The sequence below is a fragment of the Oncorhynchus masou genome, chromosome 22 (genome assembly GCF_036934945.1).
Source record: "Oncorhynchus masou masou isolate Uvic2021 chromosome 22, UVic_Omas_1.1, whole genome shotgun sequence".
Classification (NCBI taxonomy): Eukaryota; Metazoa; Chordata; class Actinopteri; order Salmoniformes; family Salmonidae; genus Oncorhynchus; species Oncorhynchus masou.
Window position 1 is genome coordinate 17,629,445 of NC_088233.1, and position 13,591 is coordinate 17,643,035.

General features: G+C 52.0%; 1 protein-coding gene across 1 annotated transcript in view; it reads left to right on the forward strand.

The window, feature by feature from the left end:
- The window catches only part of mical2b (microtubule associated monooxygenase, calponin and LIM domain containing 2b), a 114,945-nt gene that overhangs the window by 71,587 nt on the left and 29,767 nt on the right, over positions 1-13,591 (forward strand). Inside the window, 6 exon segments of the mRNA XM_064929457.1 lie at positions 3,629-3,694; positions 3,820-3,945; positions 10,587-10,679; positions 12,141-12,327; positions 12,457-12,533; positions 12,675-12,756. Of these exon segments, the coding sequence (XP_064785529.1) occupies positions 3,629-3,694; positions 3,820-3,945; positions 10,587-10,679; positions 12,141-12,327; positions 12,457-12,533; positions 12,675-12,756 (631 nt within the window).

Here is a 13,591-nt window from a genome sequence, read left to right on the forward strand (position 1 = left end):
CTCCCTCCCGCCGCTCCATCTCTCTCCATCCCGCTCCATCTCTCTCCATCCCTCCCTCTCTCCATCCCTCCCTCCATCTCAATCCCTCCCGCTCCATCTCCATCCCTTCCTCCCTCCCTCTCTCCATTCCTCCCTCCCTCTCTCCATTCCTCCCTCCCTCCATCCCTCCCTCCCTCCATCCCTCTCCATTCCTCCCTCCATCCCTCCCTCTCCATCCCTCCCTCCCTCCATCCCTCTCCATCCCTCCCTCCCTCCCTCTCCATCCCTCCCTCCCTCCCTCTCCATCCCTCCCTCCCTCTCCATCCCTCCCTCTCCCTCCCTCCCTCTCCATCCCTCCCTCTCCATCCCTCCCTCTCCATCCCTCCCTCTCCATCCCTCCCTCTCCATCCCTCCCTCTCCATCCCTCCCTCTCCCTCCCTCCCTCTCCCTCCCTCCCTCCCTCTCCCTCCCTTCCTCTCCATCCCTCGCTCCCTCCCTCTCCATCGCTCCATCCCTCCCTCTCCCTCCCTCCCTCCCTCCCTCCCTCTCCATCCCTCCCTCCCTCTCCATCCCTCCCTCCCTCTACATCCCTCCCTCTCCATCCCTCCCTCCCTCTACATCCCTCCCTCTACATCCCTCCCTCTACATCCCTCCCTCCCCGCTACATCCCTCGCTCCATCCCTCGCTCCCTCCCTCGCTCCCTCCCTCTCCATCCCTCGCTCTCCATCCCTCGCTCTCCATCTCCCTCGCTCTCCATCTCCCTCGCTCTCCATCTCCCTCGCTCTCCATCTCCCCTCGCTCTCCATCTCCCTCGCTCTCCATCTCCCTCGCTCTCCATCTCCCTCGCTCTCCATCTCCCTCGCTCTCCATCTCCCTCGCTCTCCATCCCTCCCTCCCTCTCCATCCCTCCCTCCCTCTCCATCCCTCCCTCCCTCTCCATCCCTCCCTCCCTCTCCATCCCTCCCTCTCCATCCCTCCCTCTCATCCCTCCCTCTCCATCCCTCCCTCTCCATCCCTCCCTCTCCATCCCTCCCTCTCCCTCCCTCCCTCTCCCTCCCTCCCTCTCCCTCCCTCCCTCTCCCTCCCTCCCTCTCCCTCCCTCCCTCTCCCCTCCCTCTCCCCTCCCTCCCTCTCCCTCCCTCCCTCGCTCTCTCCCTCCCTCGCTCCCTCCCTCTCCATCCCTCGCTCCCTCCCTCTCCATCCCTCGCTCCCTCCCCCTCTCCATCCCTCGCTCCCTCCCTCTACATCCCTCGCTCCCTCCCTCTACATCCCTCCCTCCCTCTACATCCCTCCCTCCCTCTACATCCCTCCCTCCCTCTACATCCCTCCCGCTCCATCTCCATCCCTTCCTCCCTCCCTCTCTCCATTCCTCCCTCCCTCCATCCCTCCCTCCATCCCTCCCTCTACATCCCTCCCTCCCTCCCTCTACATCCCTCCCTCCCTCCCTCTACATCCCTCCCTCCCTCCCTCTACATCCCTCCCTCCCTCTACATCCCTCGCTCCCTCTACATCCCTCGCTCCCTCCCTCGCTCCCTCCCTCGCTCCCTCCCTCGCTCCCTCCCTCGCTCGCTCCCTCCCTCGCTCCCTCCCTCTCCATCCCTCGCTCCCTCGCTCCCTCCCTCGCTCCCTCCTCTCCATCCCTCGCTCCCTCCCTCGCTCCATCCTCGCTCCCTCCCTCTCCATCCTCGCTCCCTCCCTCTCCATCCCTCGTCCCTCCCTCTCCATCCCTCGCTCCCTCCCTCTCCATCCCTCGCTCCCTCCCTCTCCATCCCTCGCTCCCTCCCTCTCATCCCTCGCTCCCTCCCTCTCCATCCCTCGCTCCCTCCCTCTCCATCCCTCGCTCCCTCCCTCCATCCCTCGCTCCCTCCCTCGCTCCCTCCCTCCCTCCCTCCCTCCATCCATCCCTCCCTCCCTCCCTCCATCCCTCGCTCCCTCCCTCCATCCCTCGCTCCCTCCCTCTCCATCCCTCGCTCCCTCCCTCTCCATCCCTCGCTCCCTCCCTCTCCATCCCTCGCTCCCTCCCTCTCCATCCCTCGCTCCCTCCCTCTCCATCCCTCGCTCCCTCCCTCTCCATCCCTCGCTCCCTCCCTCTCCATCCCTCGCTCCCTCCCTCTCATCCCTCGCTCCCTCCCTCTCCATCCCTCGCTCCCTCCCTCTCCATCCCTCGCTCCCTCCCTCTCCATCCCTCGCTCCCTCCCTCTCCATCCCTCGCTCCCTCCCTCTCATCCCTCGCTCCCTCCCTCTCCATCCCTCGCTCCCTCCCTCTCCCCTCCCTCCATCCCTCCCTCCATCCCTCGCTCCCTCCCTCGCTCCCTCCCTCCCTCCCTCCCTCTCCATCCCTCCCTCCCTCCCTCCCTCCATCCCTCGCTCCCTCCCTCCATCCCTCGCTCCCTCCCTCCATCCCTCGCTCCCTCCCTCTCCCATCCCTCGCTCCCTCCCTCTCCATCCCTCGCTCCCTCCCTCTCCATCCCTCGCTCCCTCCCTCTCCATCCCTCGCTCCCTCCCTCTCCATCCCTCTCGCCATCCCTCGCTCCCTCCCTCTCCCATCCCTCGCTCCCTCCCTCTCCATCCCTCCCTCTCCATCCCTCGCTCCCTCCCTCTACATCCCTCCCTCCCTCTACATCCCTCCCTCCCTCTACATCCCTCCCTCCCTCTACATCCCTCCCGCTCCCATCTCCATCCCTTCCTCCCTCCCTCTCTCCATTCCTCCCTCCCTCCCTCTCTCCATTCCTCCCTCCCTCCCTCTCTCCATTCCTCCCTCCCTCCCTCTCTCCATTCCTCCCTCCCTCCCTCTCTCCATTCCTCCCTCCCTCCCTCTCTCCATTCCTCCCTCCCTCCCTCTACATCCCTCCCTCCCTCTCCATCCCTCCCTCCCTCTACATCCCTCCCTCCCTCTACATCCCTCCCTCCCTCTACATCCCTCCCTCCCTCTACATCCCTCCCTCCCTCTACATCCCTCCCTCCCTCTACATCCCTCGCTCCCTCCCTCTCCATCCCTCGCTCCCTCCCTCTCCATCCCTCGCTCCCTCCCTCTCCATCCCTCGCTCCCTCCCTCTCCATCCCTCGCTCCCTCCCTCTCCATCCCTCGCTCCCTCCCTCTCCATCCCTCGCTCCCTCCCTCTCCATCCCTCGCTCCCTCCCTCTCCATCCCTCGCTCCCTCCCTCTCCATCCCTCGCTCCCTCCCTCTCCATACCTCGCTCTCTCCCTCTCCATCCCTCGCTCTCCATCCCTCGCTCCCTCGCTCTCCATCCCTCGCTCCATCCCTCGCTCCATCCCTCGCTCCCTCCTCTCCCCCTCGCTCTCCATCTCCTCGCTCTCCATCTCCCTCGCTCTCCATCTCCCTCGCTCTCCATCTCCCTCGCTCTCCATCGCTCTCCATCTCCCTCGCTCTCCATCTCCCTCGCTCTCCCTCGCTCTCCATCTCCCTCGCTCTCCCTCGCTCTCCTCGCTCTCCATCTCCCTCGCTCTCCATCTCCCTCGCTCCCTCGCTCTCCATCTCCCCCCTCTCCATCTCCCTCCCTCGCTCCATCTCGCCCTCTTGCTGGCTTGCTCTTTATGATGGATGACGCTCGGACTCCATAACCTTTGATTGTGACGTGAATGAGGGTGAAATAAGCCAGTGTATGTTGCACTGCCTTTTCCTCGCAGGATGACAAGAGGCTGGAGGAAGATGACCCAATGAGCAAAAGACGAAGAAAGGGCAACTACTTAGAGGTGTGTTTAGTAGCAGCAAGTATATCTCTATCACGAGTATGGCTTTAGATGGCACAATTTTAGTGTTGTTAAAGGGACTGCTCATTCATTTGGCCCTTTATCTCCATGGCTGGTTATGTCTCCAGTTGTCCTGTCAGAGTGCCCCCCCTGCAGGTGAGGGCGGAGAGCAGAGTAAGGTACGCTCCATGGCCACCCAGCTGCTGGCCAAGATTGAGGAGAATGCAGTGCCTGGCGGTGCCCTGCGCAATAAGGTGAGCAACTGTACTCTGACCAGAAGGGTCAACGGTATCGTCCCTGTACGCTGTGCTGCGTAGAGACTGTGACAAATATCCCAGTAATGCAGGTAACGTGTATGGTTGCATACTGACTATACTCAATGTGCTCAGTGCTTATGGTTACTGTGGTTACAACATACTACCGTTAAGACTGAATGTTCATGTTGTCCTTAAGTTTCTTCTGATGGCTATCTGGTTTTAGAATCTTTACCAATGTACAAGTGCATGCCTGCAATCTTCTCAAATGTTTATGAAATTATATTTTTTATTTAGGAGGAGGTTGTGCATTTTAAAACATGATACAGAAGAGCACACAGTATGATTTGCCTGCGAAACCCCTGGAGAGGACTGAGTGGCTGTTAGCAAGGCATCTGTTCAAATATTCAAACTAAATGGCTTGAAACATCTGATTATGGCGTTGAATGCCATGGAACACATGTAGTGTAATGGATGACCGCAGTGCAATGGATGACTGCAGTCTGTGGTTTTGAATGGTAGAACAGAAACCAATCATTCTGTACTGCTTTCTCTGATCTGTCCTATTCCTTCTGCTCTGTCCTGCTCCTCTTTCCCTTCCTGCATTCTCTGTCAGTCTGATTGGGACTCTGATTCAAGCCTTCCTTCATCTCCTTCTCTGGATATGCTGGAAAGCCCCCTCCCCCTTCCTGCGTCCCAAGTGGCAGGTACAGTCAAATCACCCAAGCTGACCCAGGAATGGTCAGCTACTGCGTTATGAACCCAATGTTGTTTAAAAATCCCCAACCCCCTAACCTATAGCTTACGATAACAAAATAATCAATGGTTAAAAATCACCAGTCTAGGACAAGAGTCTTTGAAAATACACCATTTTTACACCACTCACTGTAGACATTGATGACCATGGAGGTTCGCCCTATATTGGCTAGAGGTCAATTCTTCTTTACACATTGCCTTGTGTGGCCCTCTGTTTTCAGGCTTCTATCTATATGCGACTCTTAGAAGAGCCTGCAGCCGTGGCACAACCCACTCCCCTTCACATTCCAACATGGTCCTGGAGTCCTTCACAGGATGATCAAACACAGGCCTCTCCACGCACAGAGTTTGTGCAGCAGAGAGTGTGGATTCCATGCACCAAAACCCCAGACGATGTAGATTACCCAGAACACCCCTCTCCTGACCCCACATGGATGAGACAGCGCCTAGAGAAGCTGGGGGACAAGATGAACCAGGTGACCATGAGCCCATGGTCTATCTGTCTGGACACAGCATGTCAGCTCCATTCACAGCCATACACTCACAGTAAAACAATGCTTGTGTGGGTAATGGATTGAAGCCCATTCAACAATGTAATATGCCTTAGCCACAAAAGACAAGCAGACTGCGCAACACGCCAACAAAAACACCAATGTTCAAAAGATACAAAATTGCTAAATGGTATTTTATACCCCACATCATCAATTTAACTGTGGATTATAATTGCTGTTCAGTATTTGTTTTTACTTATCAATTTCCCTGCAGTTTGATTTTCACACTAGTTTTTTTTTTCCTTTACCCTTTTGCTGTTCTTTAGAAAAAAGTGCAAACCTTAACGACTAGGGAGTTTAACAGAGAGTATAAAGGAGAGGGTTGTGTTCCAGGGTTCTGTGTTCCCTGGGTCCCAGACTCCTCAAGTGAAAGAGTATAAAGGAGAGGGCTGTGGTCCTGTGTTCCCTGGGTCCCAGACTCCTCAAGTGAAAGAGTATAAAGGAGAGGGCTGTGCTCCTGCGTTCTGTGTTCCCTGGGTCCCAGACTCCTCAAGTGAAAGAGTATAAAGGAGAGGGCTGTGCTCCTGCGTTCTGTGTTCCCTGGGTCCCAGACTCCTCAAGTGAAAGAGTATAAAGGAGAGGGCTGTGCTCCTGCGTTCTGTGTTCCCTGGGTCCCAGACTCCTCAAGTGAAAGAGTATAAAGGAGAGGGCTGTGCTCCTGCGTTCTGTGTTCCCTGGGTCCCAGACTCCTCAAGTGAAAGAGTATAAAGGAGAGGGCTGCGCTCCTGCGTTCTGTGTTCCCTGGGTCCCAGACTCCTCAAGTGAAAGAGTATAAAGGAGAGGGCTGCGCTCCTGCGTTCTGTGTTCCCTGGGTCCCAGACTCCTCAAGTGAAAGAGTATAAAGGAGAGGGCTGCGCTCCTGCGTTCTGTGTTCCCTGGGTCCCAGACTCCTCAAGTGAAAGAGTATAAAGGAGAGGGCTGCGCTCCTGCGTTCTGTGTTCCCTGGGTCCCAGACTCCTCAAGTGAAAGAGTATAAAGGAGAGGGCTGCGCTCCTGCGTTCTGTGTTCCCTGGGTCCCAGACTCCTCAAGTGAAAGAGTATAAAGGAGAGGGCTGTGCTCCTGCGTTCTGTGTTCCCTGGGTCCCAGACTCCTCAAGTGAAAGAGTATAAAGGAGAGGGCTGTGCTCCTGCGTTCTGTGTTCCCTGGGTCCCAGACTCCTCAAGTGAAAGAGTATAAAGGAGAGGGCTGTGCTCCTGCGTTCTGTGTTCCCTGGGTCCCAGACTCCTCAAGTGAAAGAGTATAAAGGAGAGGGCTGTGCTCCTGCGTTCTGTGTTCCCTGGGTCCCAGACTCCTCAAGTGAAAGAGTATAAAGGAGAGGGCTGTGCTCCTGCGTTCTGTGTTCCCTGGGTCCCAGACTCCTCAAGTGAAAGAGTATAAAGGAGAGGGCTGTGCTCCTGCGTTCTGTGTTCCCTGGGTCCCAGACTCCTCAAGTGAAAGAGTATAAAGGAGAGGGCTGTGCTCCTGCGTTCTGTGTTCCCTGGGTCCCAGACTCCTCAAGTGAAAGAGTATAAAGGAGAGGGCTGTGCTCCTGTGTTCTGTGTTCCCTGGGTCCCAGACTCCTCAAGTGAAAGAGTATAAGGTGAATGTGTTGTGCCGCCCCTCGCCTGCCTGCTTGTCTAACCTTGTCTAAGGAAATGAGGCACAGTCATGTTTGTGTTCTGTTTGACTGCCTCACTCTGTTTGGAATAATAAAATGTCACCAGTCAAACCTACTCACATTTACTGAGAGTAGCAACAGCTTGATAATCCATTTTAAGTCCATTTAGTGGCAGAGATTGTACAAGAAAACAATGGGTTTTTTTCCATGGTGTTGCAGTTCTGAGAATTTCAGGTCAGGTGACCTCCCTCTGCATGATGATCGTGGTCTATGAAGATACTAATGAGTGAATCTTCACTAGAAAAGATAAAGGTTGAGCTGTTGACATTTTCTCTGACTTCTATTAAGTATCAAGGTGGGATGTGAAGGGTTAGATGTCTTGGAGATTTCTCAAATATCTCATGTATTTTTCTACCAACTGATCTATCTACCTCTGCTCAGGAGCCCTCTGCCTCTAAAAGCACTTCAATCCACCCTGTCCCTGAACCCTCTGCTCAGGAGCCCTCTGCCTCTAAAAGCACTTCAATCCACCCTGTCCCTGAACCCTCTGCTCAGGAGCCCTCTGCCTCTAAAAGCACTTCAATCCACCCTGTCCCTGAACCCTCTGCTCAGGAGCCCTCTGTCTCTAAAAGCACTTCAATCCACCCTGTCCCTGAACCCTCTGCTCAGGAGCCCTCTGTCTCTAAAAGCACTTCAATCCACCCTGTCCCTGAACCCTCTGCTCAGGAGCCCTCTGCCTCTAAAAGCACTTCAATCCACCCTGTCCCTGAACCCTCTGCTCAGGAGCCCTCTGCCTCTAAAAGCACTTCAATCCACCCTGTCCCTGAACCCTCTGCTCAGGAGCCCTCTGCCTCTAAAAGCACTTCAATCCACCCTGTCCCTGAACCCTCTGCTCAGGAGCCCTCTGTCTCTAAAAGCACTTCAATCCACCCTGTCCCTGAACCCTCTGCTCAGGAGCCCTCTGCCTCTAAAAGCACTTCAATCCACCCTGTCCCTGAACCCTCTGCTCAGGAGCCCTCTGCCTCTAAAAGCACTTCAATCCACCCTGTCCCTGAACCCTCTGCTCAGGAGCCCTCTGCCTCTAAAAGCACTTCAATCCACCCTGTCCCTGAACCCTCTGCTCAGGAGCCCTCTGTCTCTAAAAGCACTTCAATCCACCCTGTCCCTGAACCCTCTGCTCAGGAGCCCTCTGCCTCTAAAAGCACTTCAATCCACCCTGTCCCTGAACCCTCTGCTCAGGAGCCCTCTGCCTCTAAAAGCACTTCAATCCACCCTGTCCCTGAACCCTCTGCTCAGGAGCCCTCTGCCTCTAAAAGCACTTCAATCCACCCTGTCCCTGAACCCTCTGCTCAGTAGCCCTCTGTCTCTAAAAGCACTTCAATCCACCCTGTCCCTGAACCCTCTGCTCAGGAGCCCTCTGTCTCTAAAAGCACTTCAATCCACCCTGTCCCTGAACCCTCTGCTCAGGAGCCCTCTGCCTCTAAAAGCACTTCAATCCACCCTGTCCCTGAACCCTCTGCTCAGGAGCCCTCTGTCTCTAAAAGCACTTCAATCCACCCTGTCCCTGAACCCTCTGCTCAGGAGCCCTCTGCCTCTAAAAGCACTTCAATCCACCCTGTCCCTGAACCCTCTGCTCAGGAGCCCTCTGCCTCTAAAAGCACTTCAATCCACCCTGTCCCTGAACCCTCTGCTCAGGAGCCCTCTGCCTCTAAAAGCACTTCAATCCACCCTGTCCCTGAACCCTCTGCTCAGGAGCCCTCTGTCTCTAAAAGCACTTCAATCCACCCTGTCCCTGAACCCTCTGCTCAGGAGCCCTCTGCCTCTAAAAGCACTTCAATCCACCCTGTCCCTGAACCCTCTGCTCAGGAGCCCTCTGCCTCTAAAAGCACTTCAATCCACCCTGTCCCTGAACCCTCTGCTCAGGAGCCCTCTGTCTCTAAAAGCACTTCAATCCACCCTGTCCCTGAACCCTCTGCTCAGGAGCCCTCTGCCTCTAAAAGCACTTCAATCCACCCTGTCCCTGAACCCTCTGCTCTTTCCTACTTCTCTTCTCCCAACATCTCCTGTGCACTATGACAAGGTAACGATGGCTACCGCTAGCAGCTCCTTGTTGTGCTCCTCAGTGCCCATGCAAAACTTAAAATATCAGTTCACTAGGACCGTGTTTGTTGGTTTTAGTGCAATGGAAGTGCTGCATCAGGTAGACTCATTAAACAGCCAATCAATCTGAGTTATTTTTAAATTGAAGTAAACAAATCCGCTAAAACCTCTTGATACTACCCATCCCGTATCCGGGATCGTGAATACAGCCTCAGGCTCATTAGCATAACGCAACGTTAACGATTTCTGAAAATCGCAAATGAAATGAAAATAATATGCCTGCTCTCAAGCTTAGCCTTTTCTTAACAACACTGTCATCTCAGATTTTCAAAATTTGCTTTTGAACCATAGCAAATCAAGCATTTGTGTAAGAGTATTGCAAGCTAGCTTAGCATTTTGCGTAGCATTTAGCACGCAACATTTTCACAAAAACCAGATAACCAAATAAATAAAATCATTTACCTTTGAAGAACTTTGGATGTTTTCAATGAGGAGACTCAGTTACATAGCAAATGTTCAGTTTTTCCTGAAAGAATCTTTGTGTAGGAGAAATCGCTCCGTTTTGTACATCACATTTGGCTACCGAAACGAACCGAAAATTCAGTCACCAAAACGTCAAACTTTTTCCAAATTAACTCCGTAATATCGACCGAAACATGGCAAACGTTGTTTAGAATCTATCCTCAAGGTGTTTTTTCACATATCTCTTCATTGATATGCCGTTCGTGGAAGCCTGCTTTCGTCTCAGAATCCCATGGAATAATACCAGCAGCTGAAAATGACGCACCAATTTCGACGGAGGACACCGGGCGGACACCTGGAAAATGTAGTCTCTTATGGTCAATCTTCCAATGATATGCCTACAAATACGTCACAATGCTGCAGACACCTTGGGGAAACGATAGATAGGGCAGGCTCATTCCTGTCGCATTCACAGCCATATAAGGAGACAATGGAAAACAGAGCCTCAAAAATCCTGCTCATTTCCTGGTTGCAGTTTCATCTTGGTTTTGCCTGTAGCTCCTGTTCTGGGGCACTCACAGTCAATATCTTTGCAGTTCTGGAAACTTCAGAGTGGTTTCTTTCCAAAGCTATCAATTATATGCATAGTCGAGCATCTTTTTGTGACAAAATATCTTGTTTAAAACGGGAACGTTTTTCATCCAAAAATGAAATAGCGCCCCCAGAGTTTCACGAGGTTAAGAACAATTCTTATTTACAATGACGGCCTACCGGGGAACAGTGGGTTAACTGCCTTGTTCAGGGGCAGAACAACATATTTTTTGGTTACTGGCCCAACGCTCTAACCACTAGGCTACCTGCCACCCCAGAATGAAGCTTATGAAGCTGACCTGTGTAAAAGTCCACCGAACCGGTATCAGTAAACTTCTTCTCTCTGCAGTTGAAATGTAAGAATAGAAGAGACTGTCAGCTCACACTGACCATGTTTTATTTAGCTTTTAGTGCAGTGGGAATGCTGAGACTAGAATAATTTGACCTGAGGGTTATCAAGCTGAACCTTTGCCTGCCCAACGGGTATCAGTAAAAATGTGAAATGTAAGAATAGACACAAGATTCTTTGAGTGTGAAGTCTATTAAATCAACTCACTCTTTTCTGTGTTCTTATTGGTTTTAGTGCAATGAGAGTGCTGCACCAAGTAGAATGATTCAAAAAACAATTGTTCGATCTGAACGCTGTCCAGCTGAGACCTCTCAGCCTGCCAAACAGGTAGCAGTAACAATTTCACTGTCTGCTTTTTCTGTTGTCTGATTGGAATGTCTGAGTAGAAATGCATTTCTCTATTTCCATGATCTATCCTTTCTTTCCCCTCTCTTCCTCCTTTTGTCTGTCTCTATGCTGCTCCCTCCCTCGACCTCTGACTGGGCTCTGTTAGCGGACAATTGGGAAGGTATCGTCTCACATAGGCGCTAGGGCTGAAACTCTAGTCATCCTAGAGTGACCACAGGCCTAATGCCTCGCCGGTAAGCACAGTGTGACTAACAATTGTGTTAGTCACAGCCCAGTGGGAAAAAAAATCACAAGACACACACAAACAAAAGAAGGCTCTATATCTATTACCAGCCCAAGGCCTCTAATACCAACTTCAGGAGTGTTGGTAGCCATCTACACAACAACAAAGTCATGCCTACTGCTTCTGGATACTACATCTGTTACTAGTAGAAAATAGGTACTGTGTACTGTCAAGCATTCTGACCTGAATCTTGTGGTGAATTCTCCAGTCATGAGCCATGGTGTTTTGTGTAAAGGCCTCCAGGGGCCACTGCGATGGGAACTCCATGCACTCATGTGGGTGTCTGTTCACACGGTAACAGACACCCGGTAAACAGCATTTTGCCACATTATGCAGGAAAAGCTAAATGCAAGCAAGTGCAAAGCCTTGCCAAGCTACCGTATTTGACTAGTTTTCTGCTATGGTCCAGAGAATTGTTGATTTCATCATCATGATCATCTCTCACTGCTGGGAAAATTCCCTACTAATATTACGCCTCAGGAATTAAGTTCCCATTTCATGAAATATTATTCGGTTTTTGCCTTCAAAATACCAGGGACCATTGAAAGTTATGACTTATTCCTCATGGCCTTATTACTAATTTGGTTAGGTTTTATTGTACTTGGTGTTACTCTTCAGTCTGGATGGTTCTCTGAGGGCTCCCGAGTGGCGCAGCGGTCTAAGGCACTGCATCTCAGTGCTAGAGGTGTCACTACAGACCCTGGTTAGATTCCATGTTGAATCACAACCGGACGTGATTGGGAGTCCCATAGGGCGGAGCACAATTTGCCCGGCGTCATCCAGGTTAGGGTTTGGCCGGGGTGGGCCGTCACTCTAGATAAGAATTTGTTCTTAATGGACTTGCTTAGTTTAATAAAGGTTAAATAAATAACTAAAATGATGAAATCCCCACTTGTCCTATCTCACTGCCTGCCTTAACGTCCACATTAGGGTTACATGTTAACTTATTAGGTGGTCATATCACCACCTAATACTGTACACTGCTAGAAGAAATGGTGCTATATAGAACCAAAAAGGTTTCGATGGCTCACTTTTACATGGCTCTCAACCGCAAAGCTCCCTAATTTTTAGCAGTAGACGACTACGCTAACAGCTTGCCTATTCTGTTCTCTCCATATCCCTAACCTGCTGCTGTTGCCTGTGCTGTCTCCTGACAGTGTGTTGGAAGGAAGGAGTTTCCTCAGAACCTGGGAGGCAGTGACATGTGTCACTTCTGCTCCAAGCGTGTGTACGTGATGGAGCGTCTCAGCGCTGAGGGCTACTTCTTCCACAGGGAGTGTTTCCGCTGTGACGTCTGCAGCTCCACACTACGCCTGGGTGGACATGCCTACAACTCCAAACAGGGTATGATCCTGACACACCCATATACCAACCTCTTTTTCCACCCGGGGGCAGAAGCCGTTTGTCAATTTATTTGATATTTAGTGACAACAGGCATGTGTTTTAGTATGTGATTTGATGTTTGTTTTATAGGGAAGTTTTATTGCAAGCTTCACTATTCTCAGCGCCAACCCAGGCATCAAAGTTCAAGCAAGTTCCAGAGGAGAACGGTAAAACAGCTTTCAGTAACAGCCAAACAGTAATTTTTACTTGGGAATTATGTTATTTGTGATATTTTTTACATTTTATTTATGTGTTTAGTCACCACTTAGTCTGATATTTAAATGTTATGTTGTGCCTATCACACACAGAAGGACCAGGGACATCTGACCTCTTCGCTGGGTGGGAGTGACCCCAACTCAACCACAGGCAGCCTACAGAGCCAGCCGCCAGGTACCCTGTGTTCCTTCCTTAGGAGAAGCCTGCGCTGGCCGCTGCACGCTGGCCAATCAGTGTGTGGAAAGCCCCACCGGCTGGCCTGCTGGGTGCATGGGGCAGTCAGTCAGGCGGGGCGCCATTTCAGGGATCGCTCAGAGGACTACGGCTTCCTGTACGAGCTGCTGAGTCTGGGCCTGCCCCTACTGAGCATGCTGCATGAGCTCCTGGGCCAGATTTACATAGAGGCTGAGCAGCCTGAGCCCCAGCCCCAAGGCCCACTGCCCTGGGCCCAGTAGCGACTAGGACTCAGGGCCAACTAGAGATGCAGTGCCTGGTGCCTCATGGACTTAATGCTGTACTGTACTCTGTGACGCAAGTGCCTGAGCTACAGCAGTCTGCACAATGTCAAATGCTTTATGCAGATTCTAAAATGATCAATTTCAAGTTTTCTATTCTTTATTTGATTTTATGACAAACAAACTTCATGTTCGTGAAAGTATTATACCAAGTGCGATGCATGGTCCTTAAAGGGATACTTAGGGGTTTTGGCAATGAAGTCCTTTATCCACTTCCCCGTAGTCAGAATAACTTTTGGATACCGTTTTTATGTCTCCTTCCAATATGAAGGAAGTTCGAGGTAGTTTCGCGAGCCAATGCTCCACTAGCATTAGCACAATAACTGGAAGCCTATGGAATCTTGAAATCATGCTAGCAGTTATCATAGACTTCCAGTCATTGTGCTAGTTTGCAACTTCCTTCAAACTACAGAGACATAAAAATGGTATCCATGAGTTCTTCTGACTCTGGGGAAGTAGGAAGAAGGGCCAAAATCTTTAAGTATCCCTTTAAC